Source organism: Rhamphochromis longiceps, linkage group LG4 (genome assembly GCF_057381845.1).
Source record: "Rhamphochromis longiceps isolate RC_006_pf linkage group LG4, R_longiceps_female_GT1.1, whole genome shotgun sequence".
Taxonomy (NCBI): Eukaryota; Metazoa; Chordata; class Actinopteri; order Cichliformes; family Cichlidae; genus Rhamphochromis; species Rhamphochromis longiceps.
In genome coordinates, this window is record NC_140560.1 from 14,209,545 (window position 1) to 14,233,467 (window position 23,923).

Here is a 23,923-nt window from a genome sequence, read left to right on the forward strand (position 1 = left end):
TCCCGGTGAGTCACACTGTGGAGAAGAAGGGGACCAGCACGGTAGCGATACGCACAACGGGGTATGAAAAGTCTTCTTTTACTGTTGTGCTTGGCTGCCATGCTAATGGACAGAAACTGCCGCCTATGGTGATTTTTAAGCGAAAGACTTTGCCTAAAGAGAAGTTTCCAGCAGAAATCATCATTAAGGCAAATGAAAAGGACTGGATGGATGAGGAAATGATGAAAGACTGGCTGAGGGAGGTGTATGTAAGGAGACCAGGTGGTTTTTTCCACGCAGTTTCACTAAGAGTGGAAGGCAGCGCCGGGCGAGTTACGCCACAATTTGCCAATGGATTGTAGATGCTTGGGCTAACATGTCTGCTGGCACTGTTGTTCGAGCTTTCGCAAAAGCCGGCATCGTTTCCGAGGAGCCGCACGGCACGGAAAGTGACTCTGACAGTGAAGACAGTGAACCTGGCATGTTTGATGGAGATTTAGCGCAGCTGTTCAATTCAGACACAGAGGATGAGGACTTCGATGGGTTTGATTGATGATAAAAATGTGAGTACCAAACTTTGTTTTGCTCCTGCTTTATTTTTAAATACGCACACTTGTATGCTTGTGTGTTGTTGATGATGACGATTATTGGTAATAAAAATGTGAGTACCAAACTCAGTTTTGCTCCTGCTTTATTTTTAAATATGCACACTTGTATGCTTGTGTGTTGTTGATGATGACGATTACCGGCAATAGAAATGTGAGTAAGGTACCGAATTCAGGTTTGCTCCCGCTTTATTTTTAAATACGCATACGGTACTTGTATGCGCCCTATGGTCCAGTGCGCCTTATGTGTGTGTTAAATACAGTAATGGCACACATAACTGAGACTGCGCCTTTTAGCACAGTGCGCCTTATGGTCGTGAAAATACGGTATTAACAACAATATAAAATCATGCACACAATGAACTACTAATATAAAAAATGTCTTTTTTATTTATAAATGTTTATCATATAAGTATTCTTGTATTTATTCACAGCACACAAAATGTAAAAAAATAAATAAATTATAAGTACAAAAACCAACTATTTACAATTCAACTTTTTTCCTTTTAAATTTTCAGCTTTTTCCCTTTTAAACCAATTCAAAACACTACACAACACAATAAAATATCAATTAAAATATGCAAAACAAAAAGAAAAAATGAACAACCAGATCTTTAATTGACGGAAAGGTTGGCATTCAGGAATATCAAGTGCCTTAGCTTTGAGGAGCTGATCCGGTTTCTTCTGTCATTCATTATCTGTCCTGTTTTGGAGAAGATTCTCTCTGAGGGGACTGATGTTGCTACAATGCAAAGTCTCTGTGTCATCACCTGGGTAAGACGTGGATAAGTATAAGCCTTTGTCTCCCACCAGCTCAGTGGATCTGCACTTCTCTGGCAAAGGGGCTCATCAATGTAGGATCTCACTTCCAGTATTACATCTGCTGAGGGATTCCTTCTGGTAGTGTCTCTACTTGCTCATTCTTCAAAGAACCTCCAAACAGCTTGTTCATCCTCTTCTCCCTCTTGGTTCCCTGGCAGTGGAGTTGGTTGGCTGGATCTTGCTGCTGCAGTTATTCTCTGAAGAGCTTCATCCACCGCTCTGTTGTCATTAAAGACCAGCTTCTTGGATCAAGAATGGTGGTTTCAGAGAGAACAGCATTATATTCCATTCTGTGGAATTTTCTGTCCATGGATGCACAGAGAGCATCCACCAACTCTTTCACTTTTCCAGTAGTTACTCTGGTTTGGTGTTCAGCTGTCACTCTCTGCAGACCCTTGCACAGGATTAACATTTTGGAGGCTGTGACATGGCTGAAAAAAAGAGTACATAACAAGTTTCAAAATTATGCTGTATTTAAAATTCAGCAGTATATTATTATTATTTATGATCATGTCTAATCTACTTTTCATACCAGCAATGCAACCAGCAATGCAACTAACTACTACTACTACTACTACTACTAATAATAATAATAATAATACAATAACATTTGCACACTCACCTGTCTGCACTGATCTCCATGGTGACCTGCTCAAATGGCTCCAAAACACTGCATGCCTCCTGTAGTACCTCCCATTCCTCATGGCTCAGAGGGTCGACCGGTCCATTGATAACTGCCAGGGTAGAGATGACTGAATCCTTGGACTCCAGAATCCGTTTTAGCATATGAAAGGTTGAGTTCCACCTTGTGATACATTCTTGTTAGAGCTTTAGCTCAGGCATGCCCATCTGTTGTTGGGTAGATTTGAGCTTGTGTGTGGCTGTTGTGCTCCTGTGGAAAAATTCCACTATTGCCTTCACTTTGTCCACAGCTGGCTTCATCACCTTCAAAGCATCTCTCACAACAAGGTTAATTGTGTGCGCAAGACATGGGTGGTGGGTCCATTTCAGGATTTTAATTGCTTTTGTTATGTTAGCTGCATTGTCAGTAACACAGCAAACCACTTTCTTTTCCACATCCCACTCTTTTGCCACTTTGAGCAGCTCTTCTGCTAAGTTCTCAGAAGTGTGTCTGTCACTGAACTCAAAACAATCCAGAAGACAGGATACCATTTTATAATTTTCAATAAAGTGACATGTAACTAACAAGAAGGATGTGGTGGTTTGGGATGTCCAGCTGTCAGTTGTTAGACACACTGCTGTGGCTTTTTTAACCCTCTCTGGAAGTGATGCACGTTCTCTTTCATATATGCCTGGGATGATTTATTTTTTTTTTTTTGGGAGAGAGCCTTCCTGCTTGGAATTACATACGTCGGATTCAGTGCATGTATAAAAGTCCTGAATCCCTTATCATCCACAACAGAAAATGGTTGGAAATCAAGTGCTATAATTTTTGCCAGTTCTTCATCAATTGTGTTCTGTCTTGCTGGGGTCTCTGACTTCTGCAAAAACTGTCTCATTGAACTCTGGCTTGGTTTAGGTGGTATACTGCATGACGCTTCAGTTACTGCAGCAGAAGAAGGAGCAGCAACAGTTGCAGTAGACACACTAGCACCTTCATTTATATCGCCCTCAACTGACTGTGGGTTTTTTTTCCCATTGCACTGATGGGTGGACAGTTCTCAGGTGCCTATGCATATTGTTTGTGGAGCCAGCTCTATATGAAATTATTTTCTTGCAGACTCTACACTCTGCCTTTGTACTGTCAATAAAATTGAAGTGGTTCCAGATTTTGCTTGTTTTCTTGGTTGCTTCACTCATTTTCTTTACTGTACCTTTCCAAATTGACGACGTTGTCTCTTGTTGTTGCTCTCTTTCTCTCTCTCCCTCCTGTCTGTTCGTGTTCTACTGCTGCTGTGAGTGTAACTACCGCCCCTCCCCCCTCTGCTCAGCGCAAACACAAGGCTCACGTGTGGCGTGAAGCGAAAAAGGTTAGTGAGAGGGCAAGAGAAAGAATACAAACCCCCACGGCTCCCAATAAGGAGCCGGCTCCCGTCGTTCACTTCAAAGAGGCGGCTCTAAGAGCCATTTCGTTCGCGAACGACCCATCACTACTGCAAGGATCATTAACCTTGCAAATCGATCGTAAAGGTTGGTGCAGAGTCTTCCATGTATAAATTCGCCGTTAATAATTATATAATTCTAGGAATCATCTACTTTGCTTACACTGATTACGTTGGCACTTTGTTAGCGTTACAACAACCGTCATACCCCCGAGGTATCTAAACTTTAGTAAGGAATGCGTGTACTTTTGACACCTCTGGTTAGCATTTAGTGGTCCCTTTCAAACGTATTTGATTTTTGCTTGTTACTGAACAAATTCACTTCACTGCTTTTCACTATCTGACATCAATGCACATTGTTCCATTTACTGCATATTGCGCTTTACTCATGTCTCTCATTCCACCTGCATCAACATTGTAAAGTTTGTCACAAAGAGATTTATACATTTATAAATACTAATATTCTCTATTCCATTCTGTTCTGCTTTTTTATTGCCCAGATTTTAGTTAGCCTTTGTTAAATTGTCTGTTATATGTCAATAGATACGTATGTCACAAATAAAAGTGTCTTGTAAATTATGTTTTTGTAAAGAATTTTCAATCTCTTACATGCTAACTGTAACGTGTTATTTTTGCTAAAACCTGAATTTAAATGTGTATATGGTGTTCATCTGTTTTTCTCTGTTTTAGATGCACATATCAATTTGGAATTCTGCCACCAAGCCAGAATTGCAGGAATGCACCACGTGTTGCAGAAGACTCTTTCACTGCCATCTGTGCCCCGCTTTCAGCCCTGTCAGGGCAAAGATCGAGGAGCATATAAATGGACACATTAAAAATGCTTTGCCTTTAAAGGTATGTTGGTATTAAATATAACTCATAGTTAAAGTTATAAATATGCACTTCTTTTCAGCACCTTTGCAGTCTCTTTGTTGACTTAAAAGTTGCTTTTCACATTGTACAGTTCAGTGGATTCATCAGCAAGAGAAAAAAGTGTTTTCATTGAATATTTTTTTCTTGACAGCTCTTGTGATCCATAGCATTTTGCTTTCATTATTGAGAATGGCTTGGATATTTTTGTTAATATGTACAATCTGATTGTTAGATAAACTGACAGCATTCTATACAACTACATTTAAATTACATGTTGTTGTTTTTTTTCTTTTTTCTCTCTTACAGACAAAATGATGTGCTGGTGCACTTTCACTGCCCTGTCTGTAACATGACAGTCATACAGCGTGGGGATATGGCAAGGCAATTATTGTCATGTCAGCATTCAGGACTGCTCCCCACTGAACTCTCTGTGGAGCCCCATCTCCCTCTCGATGTCTTCTCTCCAGCAGAACATTCATGTGCTCTACCGTCTGTGCTAAATGAAACTGCGGCTTGTGGAAAGTCCATGAAAATGAAATGCTCTCACTGTGGTCTTAGTCTTCTTACAAAAAACTTCAAGGCTCACATGATGAGGAGGCATTCAAACAAGTCAATAGATGTTTGCCTGGCCTGTCATCTGCAGTGTTTTTGTGTAGAGGGACTTTTTCCTCTTTGTTTTTCAGTTTGCAGAGGACATGGAGCTCTTTTTAAATGTGCTGACGAGCAGAGACTACGGGTCAATGCGATGTTTGACACTTAATGGACAGATGAAGGCACTGGCTGTTTGTTTGTTTTTTATTTGTTGTTGTGGGTTTTTTTTATTGCAGTGTACAGAATTCCAAATTAAGCTTATTATAAGATGTTGTTCACTTGTTTTATGTCCATACTTATAGTAAAATATTTTTAGTGTAAATGTAACAGCATTGTTTATACTTGTAACTTCAAAATAAAAAGCTTACAGTTGCTATTAACATTAATGTATTATCCTGTAATCAATATTTTTAGACATTTTACAAATTAACCCTCTGGGCTCTATCCTGGCCATTTGTGGCCACTTCACTTTCTTTTTGACTACTACACTGCAGTGGACCAAAAGAATGACACAGGTTTGATCTTAAGGATCTAATAGTTGTGTGTGTTTGTGCATGACATTTGCAATGCAAATATGTATTTGCAAGATAGACTGGAATATAATATGACGTATCAAATATTACACAGGCTGCAGTGAGTTTTTGTTGATACAGACTATTGAGCTTTGACTTTCCCAGTCAAACTTAACTTTGACCACATGCTAACACTGTTACTCTTCTATATATTTCATAACAAGACACCATAGCCAAAATATTAACAAAATATATATTAAAAGATTCAAAGCTGCAACACGTTACTAAATGTGTCCTAGACTTTATGCAGGTGCAGAAAGTACTGCTGCTGTTGTAAGTAAGCGTAACAGCTTCCAGATCACTGATATTTCTGGAAAGATGGCAAGAAGGGGGTTACTGCTCATTTCTACAATCTCCCAGATCTTGGAATACAATGCTTTTGGCCCATGAAAACCACTTCACAGGACTAAGAGTCCACTAAAACCTACAAATGAAGAGTGATCCTGGAAGAAATAGGGCGCACACTAGGGACCTCAACAATTGCAAGACAGCCTTGTCCCTGATGCTTATATGAAAAAAATAATAATAATTAGGAAGATTTATGAAACCATTAGGACTTTATCACCTTTTTATCTGAAACGGTACTGGACTTTCAGGGAAGCAGGTTTAGTGAAGTCGTTGTGGGGTCACATTCTGACCCCACACACACACTTCGATGTAAGGAACAAACACCCATCCATCCATTCGCTTCCGCTTATCCTCTTCAGGGTCGCGGGGGGCGCTGGAGCCTATCCCAGCTGTCATAGGGCGAAAGGCGGGGTACACCCTGGACAGGTCGCCAGTCTGTCGCAGGGCTAACACATAGGGACAGACAACCATTCACACTCAGATTCACTCGCACATTCACACCTAGTGGCAATTTGAATTATCCAATTAACCTATCCCCACAAGCTGCATGTCTTTGGACGGTGGGAGGAAGCCGGAGTACCCGGAGAGAACCCACGCAAACACGGGGAGAACATGCAAACTCCACACAGAAAGACCCCGGCCTGATGGTGGAATTGAACTCAGGACCTTCTTGCTGTGCGGCAACAGTGCTACTGATGTATAAATAAAGACCAGGGCAGTCTCAGAGCTGCGAGTCTCAGAGCTCTCACTCTCAGTGTGAGTGCTCTGTGCTGCCCTTGCTAGCAAGAAAACCTGTGTTTCTCTCCTCTCTGATTCTCAACTGAAGAAGTGTTTAAGAATACATCTCTTACCACTCACACAAAAAAAAAAAAAAAAAAAAAAAAGAAAAAAAGAAATTTCACCCATTTTTTTTTCTTCAGATTTTCAGTGTATTGCTGTATAGGTATATACACGGGGTTCTTTATGATTTTTTTCTTGATATTATTTTAATAAAATGCAACTCTGGAACTGCCGAGTGTTTCATGACTTATACATTTCTTTTTACTGTGCGCTAACAGTCTATTAAGACCAGGAGACTTGATAGGGCTATTTAAAGGTCGCAGAATTTACTTCAGAATATTTGCAAAATGTGCCACTCAAAGTGTTCCCCATGTCAGTGTGAGTAGGGGTGGGTTTTGATAATAGATTTATGGATTAAAATAGATTCTGGCTTGGATAATGTGATATCGATTCATTAAAATCCTGAATCGATTTTTTAAATATAAATTTATTTTGCCCGAAACGCCAGAATCTCAGGTTAAGCCTCACAAAATTTCAAGAACCACCAAACAGCTAAAATAGTAAATGAGAGCAGAAAGGCAAAAAGGGCGTAAACACAAAGCGCGGACCTGCCGAAACATCAGAATCAGTGAGATGATTCTGATGATGATGCCTGCCTTTCTTACCTGACGGCACGACACGGTCGGGGCTGAAAGCCGACAGCTCGCCGATTCTGCTGTTTCGGCGGGTCCGCGCTTTGTGTTTACGCCCTTTTTGCGCTGATTCTAAAGCTGTTAGTTTTATCTCTCTCCAAACAATATTGACCGAACCAGCAGCAAAAGAAGATCCAAACTAAGCTTCACATAAACATCGTCATGGACTCCCTCTTACTTTTGCTGTTTTTCCTTCCACCACACTTCATGCACAGCTCTCTCAGTATACTTGAACAGTTTCCCGTCTAATAATCGGTTTTCTGCATTATTCCCTTGCTTGTTACGCACAAGTCTACCGTTGTTTACAGCGCTGTCGGGCGCTTTTCTTTCCCTTTTACTTACTTCCGAAAAGAAAAAGTAATTTGTGCTGTTCAATAGGCTTCTGAACAAATGTAAACTTTTTAAAATTATGCAAAATGCAAAACGCTCAGCCGTGTCTCTAATAAAACCGCCGTAACTTCAGAGGTAATGTTCATGTTGATTAATTGTTTTCTTTCATTTTTGATGTACTGCAGAATATTTTTATGAAATCCCAGGCCAGAAAAATCACCTTCGTGTTTTATCTTCAGCTACTTTGACACAAATGCATCTGCTGTGATGCTTACACCTTTGATAAAGTCTTGCGAGTGTCAGCATCATTTTTATAGATACAAAAATATGTAAATGTACTGATCTGAACTATAACATTTCTGACTGTCTGAGGCAAAATTTCCCAGATTTAAATAGAATTGAAGCAGGACCTTGTGAATCCGAATCGATTCTAGAAATCAGTGACGATACCCAGCCCTAAGTGTGAGTAATGCTGGTCTCATGGCCCGTCTGTGTAAACTTCAAAGATAAAAACAAAAACACACAGTGGCTGCAGTGGACATTTTACTGTTTTTAATGCTCTCGCTTCATCTCATCTGTTATAACTTCACTCTCCACCGCGGCTGGTTGACCAACAACAGTACAAGCAAGAGCGGCCCACACGCTGGTTGTACCACACACTTTGTGCACTGCCTCCATCTGACAACAGAGCTCGCTCCAGGCAGACAGACGGTCAGTCCCTAGAGTGGAGTGGACAGCAAACTCTGCTCGACCATAAAACCAGCTTAAGACATCACTGATGTTTTAAAGCACAAGCTCAACCTTGACGTCCATATTGGCCTTATACGGCTCCAGTAGGGGGCGTACTTCTTCAGCCAGGAACGTTTTCACCTGAAGAAGAGGAGCAGGAACAAGAAAACAAACTATCATCAAGGGGGTCAACAGACACAGCTGCAGTAATAGGGGAGCTGCAGTAATAGGGGAGCTGCAGCTTGGCTGTAAACATTCATCTGTTGTCAGACTGAACAAAAATAAGGCTGTTCATGCTGTACCTGCTGTGGAGCACGCCCAATAAAGGTCTTGGGGTCCAGCAAAGCCTCCAGCTGCCCTAGAATGGGTGCAAAGTAGGGGTCTCGCTGGATTCTGGCCAGCAGGTCATTGTCTCCACCTTCCTGTTTGACCACAGCTGCTGCCTCTTGGGAGAGAACACGGATTTTCTCGTGGCACTCCTGAAGGAGACACAGGAAAAAACAGAAACATTAAGGTGGAGCTGACTTTAACAGCCATGTTGTTGGGTCTCCATGTCAGGTCTGGTTATTGGTAATCAGCTTCTTCATTTAAATGGTCAAAACACTGGTTACTAGTCAGTAAGATGAGCTCACTTCAGTCATCTGTTTTTCTGGTTACCACTGGCATCTTCTGCCCAGTAAACCATCTCTCCTGATCAAGCAAAAATGCATTCATCCAGTTATGTTCAAAACTATTAATGTGTCCATTCTGACTCAGAGGAGAATTCCTCACAGGGTATTTTCTCCTACCTGTCTGTTGCCTCCTGCCTTCACTATCGCCATAATAATGTTCTCTGTGGCCATGAAGGGCAGCTCGTGGCAGATGTGTCTCTCAATGACTTTGGGGTAGACCACAAGACCCTCTGTGATGTTCTGCAGCGTGCTGAGGATGATGTCTGCTGTCAGGAAGGACTCGGGCAGGGAGATCCTCCTGCACAGGAGCAAGGCAGAGAAGAGAGGAAAGAAACCATCAGTAATCACAAGTAACAGCTTTTTACTCAACCACTGAATCCTGGGTAACAATGTGCAATGCATTGTAGGATGTGTAGTTCTTTAACCATTAACGCAATTATGTACATCGTCTTTTACTCTTGCTTTCTTTTCTTTTTTCCCTTTATGGCCACAATTCCTCTCTTAGCTGTTTGGCTTTGTTCAAGGCCTCAAACTCTCATGGATTTCCTGAAGTGTCAGTGGGAAAAATGAAGGAGAAATTCCCTTTTAAAAACAGTCTCCTCACAAAAAAAAATAAACAAAAAACAATAACGTAGCACACCGCGTGATGTGACAAAAGGCACATACCTTTGACGTTGCGTGACAAACTCTGTATTCCTCGTCCACACGTAAACCCAAAAAATGGGTGTTAAAAAAAATAAATCTGTTTTCGATGATTCCAAACGCCGTTTACTTGTGGACGAAACAGCTGCGTTTTCAAAAATAACTGTATGAGTGCACGTAGCATAAAAGAGTTAGTAGTTTATTTCCTTACTACCTCTAATTTTTTACTTTTATTTGCTTAACTGTTTACTAAATGTTTGAGGTGTGAAATAAACTGCAATGGAGCAAAATAAGGGTGTGTGTGGTTGGAGGATGAGTGCGTGCGGGGGAGGGGCACGCACATTTTTCTTGTAAAACAAAGGGGGGGCCTAGCAAAAAAAGTCTGGGAACCACTGCTTTAATAAACAGGCAGCCATAAAGTATGAAATATTCATATATTAAAACATATTTGTCTGTTGTCTCAGTGGCTGATAGTGCCCCACAGACCTCAGTCTGAGCTTGAAGCCATTTATCATTTTTAAGTTGTTTAATGTGTAGGTGTTCACAATAAACAGATTAAATGAAAGCCAGGGAACTTCAGTAGCACAAAAAAGTGGCCATTCTTTGTGCCCATATGGATCAGTGCCTCTTATTACCATTATTTCCTTAAGATGGCTAGTTAAGTATCAGGCTAATGTTTAAAGCTTTCACTTGAGTGAAGTAACTCACATTACTGCTACTGCCAAGTAATGTTAGCTAAGTTTACAGCATATTTCATAAATCACAATGCCATAACTAACTACTGTAATACCTTACAGAGGAGAACTGCATCATACCAAATTCACAGCAGTGTAAGTGTCTGTGTGGGCTGACCTGTTGGCGCTGTCATCCAGTGTGCTCTCCAGCCACTGGACTGAGTCAGTCTGCAGGGGGTCGGCCATCAACGCAATCAGATGTCGGGCCAAGCTACAGCAGCGTTCTGCACGCATGGGGTTCCTCTTGTAGGGCATAGCACTGGAACCTGGAAGAGGAGCGGGCAAAGCTTTAGGCTGAGGCACAGTTTAACAGGCAAAAAGTGCTTTTGAATGAGCGAACGTACCAATCTGCTCCTTCTCAAAAGGTTCCTCGATCTCTTTTAGGTTGGCCAGCAGGCGGATGTCTGTGCAGATCTATAGCAGACGACAGTATAAAGTTTAGACTCAGTTACATCAGCTTTTTGAAAATCCTGAGCTCAAGACCCAAGTTTCTTTAACCACCACTAAATGTAGACATTTCCTCACCTTGTGCACAGAAGCTCCCAAACTAGCGAGCCTGGACAGGCAGTCTATGTCCACTTCATGACTGTACGTCTGTCCAGTCACCAGGTAGGCTCTGGATAAGAATGGAACAAATGAGTTATAGCCTGTGTTTCTTTTTTTTTTTTTTTTTTTTTTTTTTTTTTATTAATATTTTTGGATGGACAGAAACATTAATAAATAAATATACAACTGCAATAATCATACTGTCAGTTCTCTGTCCATTTCTAAACAAACAAACAAACTAAGACAAGCAAACAAACAACACACTAACAAACAAAAAAAAAAAAAAAAAATTACATAAATAAATAAATAAATAAAATAAATAAAACCCAGGAGAAACAAAATAATACACCGCCTCCTGGAAAACATCAGCAAAAACAAAAACGAATAAGGGTAAAACCCCCTGGTGCAAAAAAAAAAGGCAACCAAAATACCAATGACACATGAAATATCCCTCTAAGAGACCATTTATCATAATGTCTAAGAGACATTGTCAATGTACCGCAAAAAGGGACCCCAGACCTGCTCAAAAATATCTTCTCTTCCCTTCATTCTATACATAACCCGTTCATATGATGCCATCCTAGACATTTGTTCGGTCCATTCCTTGAAAGAACAGGGGCTGGATGACTTCCAATGCCTAAGAATTACCCTGCAACCAGTTATAAAAGCCAGACGCATCCACAATCTCTGTTTTTTTGAGAGAATGTTATCGTCAGGTAGTAGGCCCAGGACGCATATAGCTGGAGATTTAGAAAGATTAAGTTTAAAAATATCATTGACCAAGTTGATGATCCCATCCCACAAATAATCATTTTTCCGACATGTATACAACATATGAACTAGAGTCCCGACTTCCTGCTGACATTTCCAACAAATGTCCTTATCTACGAGCTTCAACCTGACTAATTTACTGGGTGTCCAATAGTTTCTGTGAAGCAACTTGTACTGGATAAGTTGAGACTGTGTTTCAGGTGAGCAAACATACCATGATGAGATCAGCATCTTCCAACTGTCCTCTGAGATCTGGATACCCAGATCTTTCTCCCAACACCGCCTCAGTCCCCCCAAACTGGGAGCATGTGCCTCTCTGAAGCTCCCATAAAATTTAGATGCCCTGATTCTGTTATTGTCAGGGGTTGCAAACATCTTCTGAACACTAGATGGAGGGTCTAGATTATTTTTCAAAATGGCTTTAATACAATGTCTTATTTGAAAAAACCTCCAAATTTCCCTTGGATCCAAATTGAATTCTCGTCTGATTTCTGCAAACGATTTCATGCCAGTCTGCCCAAATAGGTCCCCCATCTGATTAATACCTGTCCTAGCCCAGGCCTCCCACCAGACCGGTTTCTTCCCTATTAATACTTTCTTATTATACCAAATAGAGGCTCTAGCGGTGAGATAAGGGCTGCTGTTGGTATATTGGTGAGCTCTAAGCCAGGTCTCTTGCATGAAAGACAGTACTGGATCTTTAAACGGTACTGGCCTACCCTTCTGAGTAAGGAAGGCCTCTAAAGACGAAGGGGCCACAAGACTTTCCTCAATCCCAACCCATGATGGCTTATCAGTAGAGGAATTATGTATCTTAACTAACTGAGAGAGGGAGAAAGCGTAATGATACCAGACCATCTTAGACAATGCCAACCCACCACTCTCTTTAGCAGCATATAATTTAGACCGATTGAACAATGGCTTTTTACCTGCCCACACAAAACCCTCTACACATGTATTATAAAGCTTTAGCAAATTATGTGGGACTGCTATCGGTAACATGTGAAGAAAGTACTGAAGTTTAGGGGCAATAATCATCTTCACCAAATTAATTCTGCCCAAAAGGGACAGATTTATTTTAACCCAATTCTGCAACAGCGAACGGATGTTTTGAATCACTGGGGAAATATTTACTTTCATTATGTTGTCTAAACCAGGGGTCAATTTAATCCCCAAATAAGTCAGACCCACGGGCTTCCACTTGAAATGCCATGAACTCCTCATAACGGGCGGACACAATTTAGAAATAGGCATAGCTTCAGACTTAGACCAATTTATAGTGTATCCAGAGATTACAGAGAAAGAATCAATAATTGAGGAAATTGCAGGAACGGCCTGTTCTGGGTTAGTTGAAATCAATAAAATATCATCTGCATACAAAAAAGTTTTATGTTCTTCTTGACCCAAATCCACCCCTCTAATTTTCTTACATTCACGTAAAGCTATGGCTAAAGGCTCCAAAAACAGAGCAAAAATGAGAGGTGATAAGGGTGAACCTTGTCTAGTACCCCGACTTAACGAAAATGAGGGTGACATTATCCCATTGGTAATAACTGTAGCCATTGGATCTGTGTATACCACCTGAATCCACTGCCTAAAAAAGGGACCGAAACCAAATCTCTTCAAGGTATGAAACAGAAAAGGATATCCTTTTCTGTTATAGCCTGTGTTTCAAACTGTTCCTACTTGGACCATGTTATAAAAACATGTCAGTCAACATTGGAGACAGGAGTTTGATACTCACTTCTTAAAGCCAGCCATCTCTGTCACCATCTTGTCAAGCTCTTCCACCTGGTGGCACAAAAGGAAAACTGATATTAAAAGTCATCACAATACGGTGCTGTGAGACTTCACAAATCACCCACATGGTTCTTATGGTTGTTTATACCTTGTCATGGTCCCCTTGAAAGAGCTGCAGGAAGCTGGCCTGGGTGCCTGTGGTCCCCTTGACTCCACGGAAACAAAGATCATCGCGGGCTCGCTCCAGGTTCCTCACATCCATCACCAAATCCTGCAGCCACAGACACGCTCGCTTCCCCACTGTGGTCAACTGGGCAGGCCTGTACAGAGAGGAGGAGAGGGGCACAGTGGGTGTGTTTGACATCAAAGTTAGACAGCTCCATCAGTCTGATGAAGGCCTATGAAAACACTGCAGCTGCAGTCGGACTCACTGGAAGTGTGTATAGCCGAGCGTGGGGAGGTCGGCGTATTCCTCTGCAAAGTTTGCCAGCCGGTCGATGACTCTGGCCAGCTGCAGGAAAAACAAGCCTTTAATGATGCAAATCAGGGTGTCAAACTTATTTTACATCGTGGACTACAAACAGCCAGCTTTGATTTTTAGCTCCCAGAAGCAGTGAAGATGCATAATAAATGTAACCAACATGTTGGATAGCCTATCCTGTCATCTTTAAATATATTTTTTCATGAATTCAATTCAATGAAAATGTCCTGTTTTTTTTAATGGACTCACTGTAAAAACAAAAAACTAGCTGACAAGCTTGTTTGATATTAATATATTCATTTGCACTGTTTTCATAGAATTTCTGGACAAACAGGTGAGTCTCACCTTAGACAAGAGGATGTTGAAGCCATCACGCAATGCAATGAGATCCTGAAGAAGAGAAACGACAAACATGAGAAGCTTTAAAGAGTCAAAACTCATCACTGCTGGGTTTATTTATGCAATAGTCATACTTACAGTATTGTCTCCCACATAGCATGACATAGCTCCGAGGTGGATGATGGGAGCAGCTGTGGGGCAGCAGTGTGCAAAGGTGTGGACGTGCGCCATGACATCGTGCCTCAGCTTTCGCTCTTCTTCAGCCGCCACGGCAAAGTCAATGTCCTCTGCATGGCTCTCCATCTCTGCAATCTGAGCATCAGTGATGGGCAGACCCAGAGCCTGAGGAGGAGAACATTGAACACAGAGACATGACAAACAGGAAGAGTTCCTACAAGCAACTCGTAAAGTTTAGAGCTGGCAAAACAAAAGTGCTTGTAGTTACAGAATGAATTCTGAACCATTTCCTGCAGGGTTTCATTCATTTTCAGAGTTTACTTATAAGCTGCTTACAACTTTTTATGTGGAGCTTTTTGACTCTTGATAATACAGTTCTTTACTTTTAAGATATTTATCAACAGTTACAAATGCAAATACGTTTTTATGTAAATACATGTTTTATTATAAATACACATATTTGCAGTATTGGCTCTTCTGTTGATGGAAAGGATGTTTGGGTAAAAGTCAGTGACTTGCATTGCTAAGCTGATAGCAAACAGCCTGCTGTTCATTAGTCAGTAGTCTGTCTATTAGCATCTCTTTTCTCCAGTTTTGATCATCATGTGCTGTCCTCATGAGGAGGCACAGGCGCTCAATATGCTGATTAGACTGGACTGTATTCTGTTGGGACACCGTAGTCACGTGATTCCTACAGCAGTACAGAAAGGTTCCAGATAATCAAGTACCTCTGTCCAGTCAAAGGGGTCATAGGTCAGACTGGTCAAATAAAACCTCAGTAGAAAAGAGAGCACAAACACAACAGCATTTAGCCAGAGTAACTGTTACCAATTTTCCCACTTGAAGAGCTTTTCGTTCACAGGAACATTCGCTGTCGAGAGAGCAGCAGCTGTTCAAATGATTCAGAACATGTACGCATGCGTGTCGAAGCTCACGTGGCTCTGCGATAGAAAATACGAACTGCAGATTTTCAATTTTAGAATCTCATAATAATGTTGACGGGTATTTTTGAAAACGAGATTTTCCGTTTTAAAAAGTAATCCCGTCCACACGTAAACGCAAAAATGAAGGAAAACGCTGCTAGGAACATGCCAAAGCAACAGTTGGCGATATATTCCTACCGTGTAGAAATGTTGGCCAATCAGAAGTCTAGAAGTAAACAAAGATGGGGCATAGAAGCAGAACCGAGTCCTATGTGTAGAGGGGCAGTAACTGTGTATATTTAAGCATTTAGACACTGCAGAGAGTACAATTAACAGTAACAGGATTGTTGAAATTCATTTTCCCGAAACAATAACGTGGCGCACACCTTTGACGCTGTGTTCTGTCGGTTTTCCTCGTCCACACGCAAATAAAATCTCAGTTTTCAATGACCGAAAACGCCGTTTTCGTGTGGACAAAAGGTGCAAACGCATAGAAAAATCTCCGTTTTCAAAAACACCCGAGTACGTGTGGACACAGCCAAATGTTCATTTAAAATATGACCTATGACTTCCAGACAAAGACACTGATTACTGTACGGTAGCAGTCTGCTCAGTCAGCACCGGGTAGCATGCGCACGACTCGTAAGACCTCCTTATAACTATGTTTAGAGCAGGAAACTTGATAGGGCTCTGTAAAGGTCGCGGACTTCTTTCATAAGCTTGTAGCAGCAGATCATTATATCAAACCTTCTCAGCTTTGGCGAGGAAAATCCACAGCTTCCTCCAGGTGATGAACTTCTTTTTCTCGCTGAAGTTGTAGCTCATTTCTTTGCTGGCGTATCTGGACACCAGAGGTGAGCGATACTTATTCATCTCTTCGGCTCCGGCCATGGTTGCTAGAAAAGTGAACACTGTGAGGCTACGGACCGGCGGGTAGCGACAGGATCTTAAGTAGTGATGTGCGGATCGATCCTGAAATAGCGATTCCTCCACATTTATACAGCCGTATTTCGCACATGACTATGAAAGGCGGAAGAGGAAGTAGTTCCTTTGAGTGTAGACAATCCGAATGTTATAGTTTCTTTCCACTGTGTTCCTGTTAATGATAAACTACAAATTTACTGTAAATTACTAAAATATCAATATTTTAATGTGAGAATTGATTCTAGAACATAAATGATTGGTATCGGAGGAATCGATATTTCAGGATCGATCCGCACATCACTAGCGCGCACTCACAACAATGGTAAATCTAGTGTTAAGGGTAAGATCTCACATTTGTTTAAATTCAGATTTAACCCTGAAGCTTTTGAGAAAGTTTCAATAATCTGCAGAATTTTGGGGATTTCATTCAGGTTATTTAGAAAAATGGTTGTATCATCAGCTAACTGGCTGATGGAGAGCTCTTTACCCAGGATAGATATCTTACCAAACTCAGCATTTTTAATCAGTATGGAAAGCATTTCAGTTGCTGCAATAAACAGCAATGGCGAGATTGGACATGCTTGTTTTATTCCTTTGCAGATCCTAAATCTTTGTGAGGTGCCACGTGGAAGACACACTGAACTGTTAGTATCTCTATACAGCAATTTGATTACATTAATGAAGTTACTTCCAAAACCGAACAAATCAAGGGCTTGAAACATAAATTCATGCTCTATCATGTCGAAGGCTTTGTAAAAATCTAAAAATAGGACAAAACCTTGGTTTCAATTAGGTAGTTGTAGTCAATCAAGTCCAAAATAAGGCGGATATTATTATGGATTGAGCGGCCTTTTATAAATCCAGACTGAGTGTCAGAAATAATTTGAGTTATGCCTGATTTTAACCTGTTTGCAAAAATATGTGTTAGAAGTTTATAATCATTATTTAATAGAGTAATTGGTCTTAAATTATCAAGAAGAGTCGGATCTTTCCCAGGTTTTGGTATGAGTGTAATTACACATTGTTTCATAGTGTGTGTGAGAGAACCATTTTCTAATATTTCTGTAAGCATTCCAAACACAAGGGTTCTAATATGAACCCAAAAATGTTTGTAAAAGTTACTGGTCAAACCATCACAACCTGGGCCTTTATCTTTGGGTAAAGCACTTAAGGCTTTATCTAACTCTTCAACAGGGGCGGAGCGGGGGGGTGGCTTACGGGGCTTAAGCCCGGGTTGTTTTGTCAGAAGCCCGGGGTATTTTGGAGTGTAATTTTTTCATAGTTAGATGCCTGGCTGACAACTGTATAAAACAAAAAGTACACACAATATTCGAAGCACATAGTGCACACTGTGGGAATTTACGACTGTGCGTGAATCCCCCCCTGATATTGGTATGATCCAAGCTCAGGCACTAAGCGACTGAGCGAGGGGGCGGGGCAGCTGCTGCCCGTGAGTGCGCTGTTGGAGAGACGGAGCCAGCCATACTAAGGAGAGCTTAAGTTTGACCAGGTACCAAAGCAAATCATTCGTACCGTACAAATAATGTAAATATGACGGTGCATCACGAAAGATTGATATCAAACTGATCACTTGACCAATATTACATTACTCGCTCTTCAAGTGAATCAACAAATGGCGAAATGAAAAGCCGAACAAATGCTATTTTTTTTTAGAGTCTTAGCTTACGTGTGTTTATTTCATATTCTCAGTTCTTACCCTCCCGACTAAATCGGTTTCAGTTATGTACTGAAACATAAGAATGGACATTAGAGGGTTCTTTCAAAGAAAAACTCAGGTAAATGTTATTTTATATATTATGCTTTGTATGTTGTTCAGTATATTTCTATGCAAAACAAGAGGGATTTCAGTACACAGCAGGATATTCACATTTGTAACCAGATATTTACATACACTTTAGGGAGAAAACATAAAACATTTTTACTGTACAACATCAATTTAGAGTAAACTTTTGTTTTAGATAAATATTGAAATATATTTTGAATTAGTTAAATTTCAGAATAAAGAGAGACAGAGCTATTTTTATCACTTTCATCAAATTTAGGAGTACATGTACACTAAATTTATTGTTAATTAATAAGAAAACTCCAGACGATTCCATTCTGAGCTGAAGAAGCTTCTGATAGGTTAGTAGAGTCCATGTGAGTAAATTGGTGGCACAGCTGTGGATGCATATAAGGCAAAACACAGAGCCTGTTTCTTTGACATGGGAAAATCAAGAGATATCAACCAAAACACCAGGAAAAGAACTGTGGAGCTCCATAAGTGTGGCTCAGTTTGAATACAATTTGGTGCCATTTGCAATTAAGAAATACAGATAGTTTCTCTCTTTACTCTTAAAGTTAACAAATATGTTTTTATATTTATCAATCTAAAGAAATAAACATTTAGTCTGATTTGATGTTACAATTAAAAAAGTGTTTTTATCTGAAGAGTAAATATCTGGTTTCAACTGTATATTTGATGATTGTCAGCACAAAGAGGGAGAGAGAGGAGAACGAGGACAGACAGGTCCTCATGTATCTCGTACCTAGTGTTTCTTTTTAGGTTTGTTATTTTTCAAATTCTGTATTTATTAAGTTCTGCAGGCTTGTTTGCACAACAAGGCTAAATAATTATATAAACTTTTCTCAATCTAAATAGTGGACTTTGGTAGAATTAAAAAAATAAGTGTAGTGCAGGTCTATGATGATTTTTAGTGCTATCATCTAGTTCTGATTCTGGTTCTGTCTTGGTTAAGTCCTCAGTAGTCCTGATTTTGAACTGTTGTAGTCCTGTTTTAATTCTGGATCAGTTCTGGGTCTGGTTGAATTGGGGTTTAGTCCTCGTGTCTTGATACAGCCCTGACCTTGTTCTGCCTTGCTGCTTAATTAAAAAACTAGTTTAAGGTGTCCTGCACATGTGATATATATTTTTCCCTATATGAAGTCATTCTTTTTTGAACAGAGCCTATTAATCTTTCAGTCATTTCTACACCCCCCCCCCCAAAAAAAAAAAAAAAAAAAAAATCCCACATGCATACTACTCTTTGGGCTAAGCCCCGGGTGTTTCAAATGTCTGGCTCCGCCTCTGATCAAAACACAAAGAAACAGACAACCAAGTTGGTGGAGAGCCTGCATGACCGTGGGGCAGACGGTCAGCAGTCTCCCTGAGCCTAGCATGGCTCTCAGTTAAATACCTTCTCCAGGAACAAAAGACAGTACACAGCTGTTTCACACCTTAAGGTTCACGCTCTCTTGCTACCTACCAGAGTCCTTAAAGACACAAAAGATTCTTCCTGTGGAGTTGTCTGCTTCCCCCAACTTCCTTACTAGACCCCCACCATTTGTCTTACTGTATGAGTGTGAGACATGTTAAAATCCAGTGGCACCAAGGCATCATACAATAAAATAATGTGATTAATACATAAGTAAAATAAATTCCTATACAATCCCACCCTTTGATTCTTAAATCAAAGAATCACATTAATACCAGAATTTCTTTCCTGACATTCTGTATATCACATCAACATTATTGTTCACTTAAAGGAGTTTCACACTGTGTATCCTCACTTCACTTTTCTCCCACCACCCTTTGTTCATCTTTAATCATCCCCACAATCTAAGCTCTCACATGCAAATGGAAACAACAATGACACAGAGGAAAGGTCTTCTCCAGAGTGTCAAAGTACTTTGCATGGCAAAGTGAGACAGCATTAGGTGGTCATTCCCAGTCATGGTCATGGCTCCTGGTGTCTGTGCCATTTACAGAGTCATAATTCCAACACTGATCTCCCTCTGTGCTGTCACCTTTGGAGCTTGGCATGCTCTCTCCATCCCTCGATTTCTGTTCCAACGCGGCTGTAGATTAGGAGCAGAGCAAGTCGTACACTCCTGTAGTCTTCCTCAACGTCAATGTAGAAACTCTTTCATTTTATTTTAAGATTTTGCTGTTCAAAATCTCCTCGTGACAATCTTTTGGAAGCCCAGTGGTGCAGCCCACTGTCGTTTGTCAGTTGTCCTGGAGATGGTCCCTGCTTCTCACTGGTCCTCTTGAAGCCTTCTCTCCCAGTCATGGTCTGCATTTGCACCCCAGTCTCTTCTTCCATATTCCTCATGTCACAGTCTCTGCAATTTAAAAATGAAAGCTCCCCGGAAAACCCTCTTTTACCATATGTTAACTTAACACAATTAGATATGCACAATAAAGTTGCGCATTGTCTCTTAAAAATTCCAGGACCTCTCCCCTGGGGTAGCTTCACTCCAGGCCCCGTCGTAAGAAAAAAACATTAGCCAGTGGTGTGTCCTGCTGTAGATCATGTGATTAGATCCCACGATTAACCCTTTGCTGTGGAAAAAGTGATGTAGATGTTAGCGCAGCGCATCTGTATGCACACTTTCTCACAGTGACATTTGCATTGTAAACAATACAAGTTCATGAATAACACACTGCTGGTAAATTCACAGACACAGAAAGTGGCAATTAAAAGCTTCAGTCAGCACGGCCCAAAAGCCCATGCAACCTGTTGCTATCACCTTTCCGCTCCTGTAAAAAGAAACATACATACATACATCCACCCTTTTGTCACTCTGGGTGGAGGTGCAATCTTGCATACTGGTGTCAAGTCAGTCAAGCTTTTGTCAGTCCAGTCAGTCCCCTTTTTTTTTTTTTTTTTTTTTTGCTGACAGTAGAACCTCTCGTGACGCAATAAGTTTCTACTGCCAGCAGTGACGCCATTTCAAATTAAAAAAAATTTAGACTGGATTACCTCGCTGAATCCTTTTTGACAGGGACTTGTTTTCTGATTGTCCCAAAAAAGTGGCTTTCTCCCGAGCCCATTTTAATTTTGGAGAAACTCACTTGCGATTCTTCAACAGGTTGTGTAGCGCTTTCGATTCCGATCTTGCAGGCCTGCTTGAAAAAGAGAAAATTGCCAAACAAAAAATCTCAGTGCACTGTTAAAAATCAAAAAATATGAAGGCCTCTTTTTAGAAGTTGTCTAAGCATACTCTCTTAGAATGATAGATCAAAACACAACTAATTCGCAGGTTCAACGTGGTACCAAAGGAAAATGCATCAGTAAATCTCCAAAACTTTCATCCACCAGTCACACACCTCACACATCAGCAATATTCTATTAGATGATGAGTTTTTTGTTTTCCCCCATGCAACCAGATGTGTGCCATGATAAGACCTCCCCCACACATCAGAAACAGGAAACTCAATAATAGTCTCCACTCATCTGACCCTCCTGCATAGCTGGACTGGCCATTGGGCATACCGGGCATTTGCCCGGTGGGCCGATGGTGATTTTTTGTTTTTATGGGCCGATGGGGTTTTTTTCTTCGTTTTTTTCCGTAACGGTATAAACACTGAAAGGTGGTGGATTGGCCAGATGAAGGGAGATGTGTAAAAATAACTCAATTGTTTGGTGGTGGCTATTGCGGAGTTTCTACAGATTCAGTAACATTAGCAAGTGGTGGAGGCCAGCAGATGCAACACACTGGCAGGTGGATGACAGAAAGGCAGGAGGAGCAGAGACCCAAGGCGGTGAACTGAACTTCAGGTAAGAAGTTACGACCTGCAGTCTGTCTGGGTCAGATATAAACCAAGTTTAGGTGGAGTTTATTTTCGTTGTGCTGACTTTTTACAGTCAGTTACAATAACTCGTACTGCGTACTAGCTAGCACGACGGAGTTTCTATACTGCTGGGCGGGTGCTATGATATTACTGATGTTGAACTTGTTTTATCTTATTTATAAGGTTAGTTATTAGAGTTTCCAACCGTCCCGTAAAAAACGGAATCGTTTCGTATTCAGAGAAAATATTGCACGTTTAGTATTGAGGTGAAAAGGAACAGTTTGTCCCGTAATTCAGCTACAATGAAAAAGACACAAAGCTGGAGTTATTCTGTGTCTTTGCTGCACAGCTGCCTCTTCTTCTCTCAGTCTCTCGCCCTCCCTCTCCTGTTTCTACTTCAATCATGAAACTGATCAGTGATCAGCTGATCGGCTTTTCTCTCTTGTTTGTTTATCGCTCTGAATCTTACAACAAACGTTTTCACCTGATGTAAAATGTATAGAAATCCATTATTGTACATAGTAATTTTTTTAGGGTCCCATCATAATTTCTTCAGAAGTAGCTAAGTACTGTTTATGATGCCAGCATTTCCCCACATTTTCTAGATACTGTACCAGTACTGTGTGTAAAATGCCATCAAAAAGTCAATTAAGTTTTTCTTTCTCACCTGTCTTTCTGTCTCCTTTCACTTTTTAAAGGTTGCCATGTTAGAAAAAATATTTTGCCCTGCCATGCTGTTTATAGATGTGGCAAATGAATGGTTTATGAAAACATATCTAAATCTGTCATCAGTAGTTAGTAATTATCATGTCTCACCTCTAGTCTTCTCTGTCTTAATTTCAGGTTTTCACCATGTGTTCTAGATAGTTCAGGAGGTTAACTCAAGCAGACTCAAGCAGACTACTTTCGGGTACTGTTTAGAATACCAGAATAGGGAGGATGGTGTAGGTTTAAGTTTATTAGATTGATACATATATACCAACAAGACAGTGTACATCACTGTGACAACAGCGTTTGCTTTCATTCAAAGGCTTTATGGTTTTTCCTATAATACCTGGTGGGCCGGTCTCTAGTCGAAATGCCCAGGCCGATTTTTTGTCCCAGTCCAGCCCTGAGTGTACAGCAGTGGTCCCCAACCTTTTTTGCAACACGGACCAGTTTAATGTCAGACAATATTTTCACGGACCGGCCTTTAAGGTGTTGCAGATAAATACAACAAAATAAAATGATACAAACAAAAACGGTGGTATTTTGTAAATACAATAATAAACACGAATTCGGCTGTGTACTTGTGTAACTGTATGAGCAGCGTCCTCCTGAAACGCGCCAACAACATTGAGAGTAACATCCTCCTCTCAGCTTCTTGATACTCTCTGGTCGCTATGGTAACGCGTAAATAGTTCTTTCAAAATAAAACACACGACCACAACACAGGAAAAGACCCAGGGAAACCAACTCAACGGACCGGTACTGTCCGTGGCCCTGTTGGGGACCGCTGCTGTACAGGAGACACTGTACTAGGTTGATTGACAATGGTCCACAGCAATCAACGCACAACACAATGTACTGTAAAAATAAATAAATAAATAAATAATTGAAACAGTCCGCGAAAGGTGAACCGCGTCATTGTGAGGGACCACTGTACAATAATTTCCAGTAGTGGTGGTGAGTTTTGAGGTTGTCTTCAAACAAGTGCATTGTACTAGTAATGACTAGTTTATATTTATGAAAAAACCTTTATGCAGTAAATGTAAAGAAACAAATACATAACACATGGACACTTTTGGCCACGAACAAGCTGAAGGGATGGTGATTTTTTTTTTTTTTTTTACTAAACCCAGAGTGTTAAAAAACACTTAGAACCAAATTTTGTTGACAGATCACAGTATTATTACTCTTAAACTTCACCCTGAAAATAAAACACAATTTAAACACTGCTCTTTCAACTGCTGCTGTGTCCACAGTGTTTGCTCTACAGCCATCATTTTACCCTCAAAATGTCACCATCGTTGT

General features: G+C 40.6%; 1 protein-coding gene and 1 long non-coding RNA gene across 2 annotated transcripts; one reads left to right on the forward strand and one right to left on the reverse strand.

Annotated features, from left to right (window-relative positions):
- The first annotated feature begins 3,444 nt into the window (after positions 1-3,444).
- On the forward strand, positions 3,445-4,805 carry LOC146671221 (uncharacterized). Its single transcript, XR_014911588.1, has 3 exons — positions 3,445-3,557; positions 4,160-4,324; positions 4,649-4,805. It is a non-coding gene; the product is annotated as an uncharacterized LOC146671221 (long non-coding RNA).
- A 3,387-nt stretch (positions 4,806-8,192) lies between these two features.
- On the reverse strand, positions 8,193-16,411 carry LOC146671222 (adenylosuccinate lyase-like). Its single transcript, XM_085403407.1, has 12 exons — positions 16,156-16,411; positions 14,447-14,650; positions 14,315-14,359; positions 13,920-13,999; positions 13,637-13,808; positions 13,493-13,539; positions 10,957-11,047; positions 10,776-10,845; positions 10,550-10,697; positions 9,173-9,353; positions 8,687-8,863; positions 8,193-8,525 (listed from the first exon to the last, which is right to left on the reverse strand). The coding sequence occupies exons 1-12, from the start codon at positions 16,297-16,299 to the stop codon at positions 8,439-8,441; spliced, it is 1,446 nt and encodes a 481-aa protein (XP_085259533.1). The 5' UTR covers positions 16,300-16,411; the 3' UTR covers positions 8,193-8,438.
- Between the last annotated feature and the right edge of the window lie 7,512 nt (positions 16,412-23,923).

Coding starts and splice junctions, on each gene's coding strand:
- LOC146671222 (XM_085403407.1), bottom strand. CDS start 16,299: ATGGCCGGAGCCGAAGAGATGAATAAGTATCGCTCACCTCTGGTGTCC. Junction 14,651..16,155: donor TCCTCGCCAAAGCTGAGAAG/GTTTGATATAAT, acceptor TCTCCTCCTCAG/GCTCTGGGTCTGCCCATCAC. Junction 14,360..14,446: donor GCTATGTGGGAGACAATACT/GTAAGTATGACT, acceptor TCTCTTCTTCAG/GATCTCATTGCATTGCGTGA.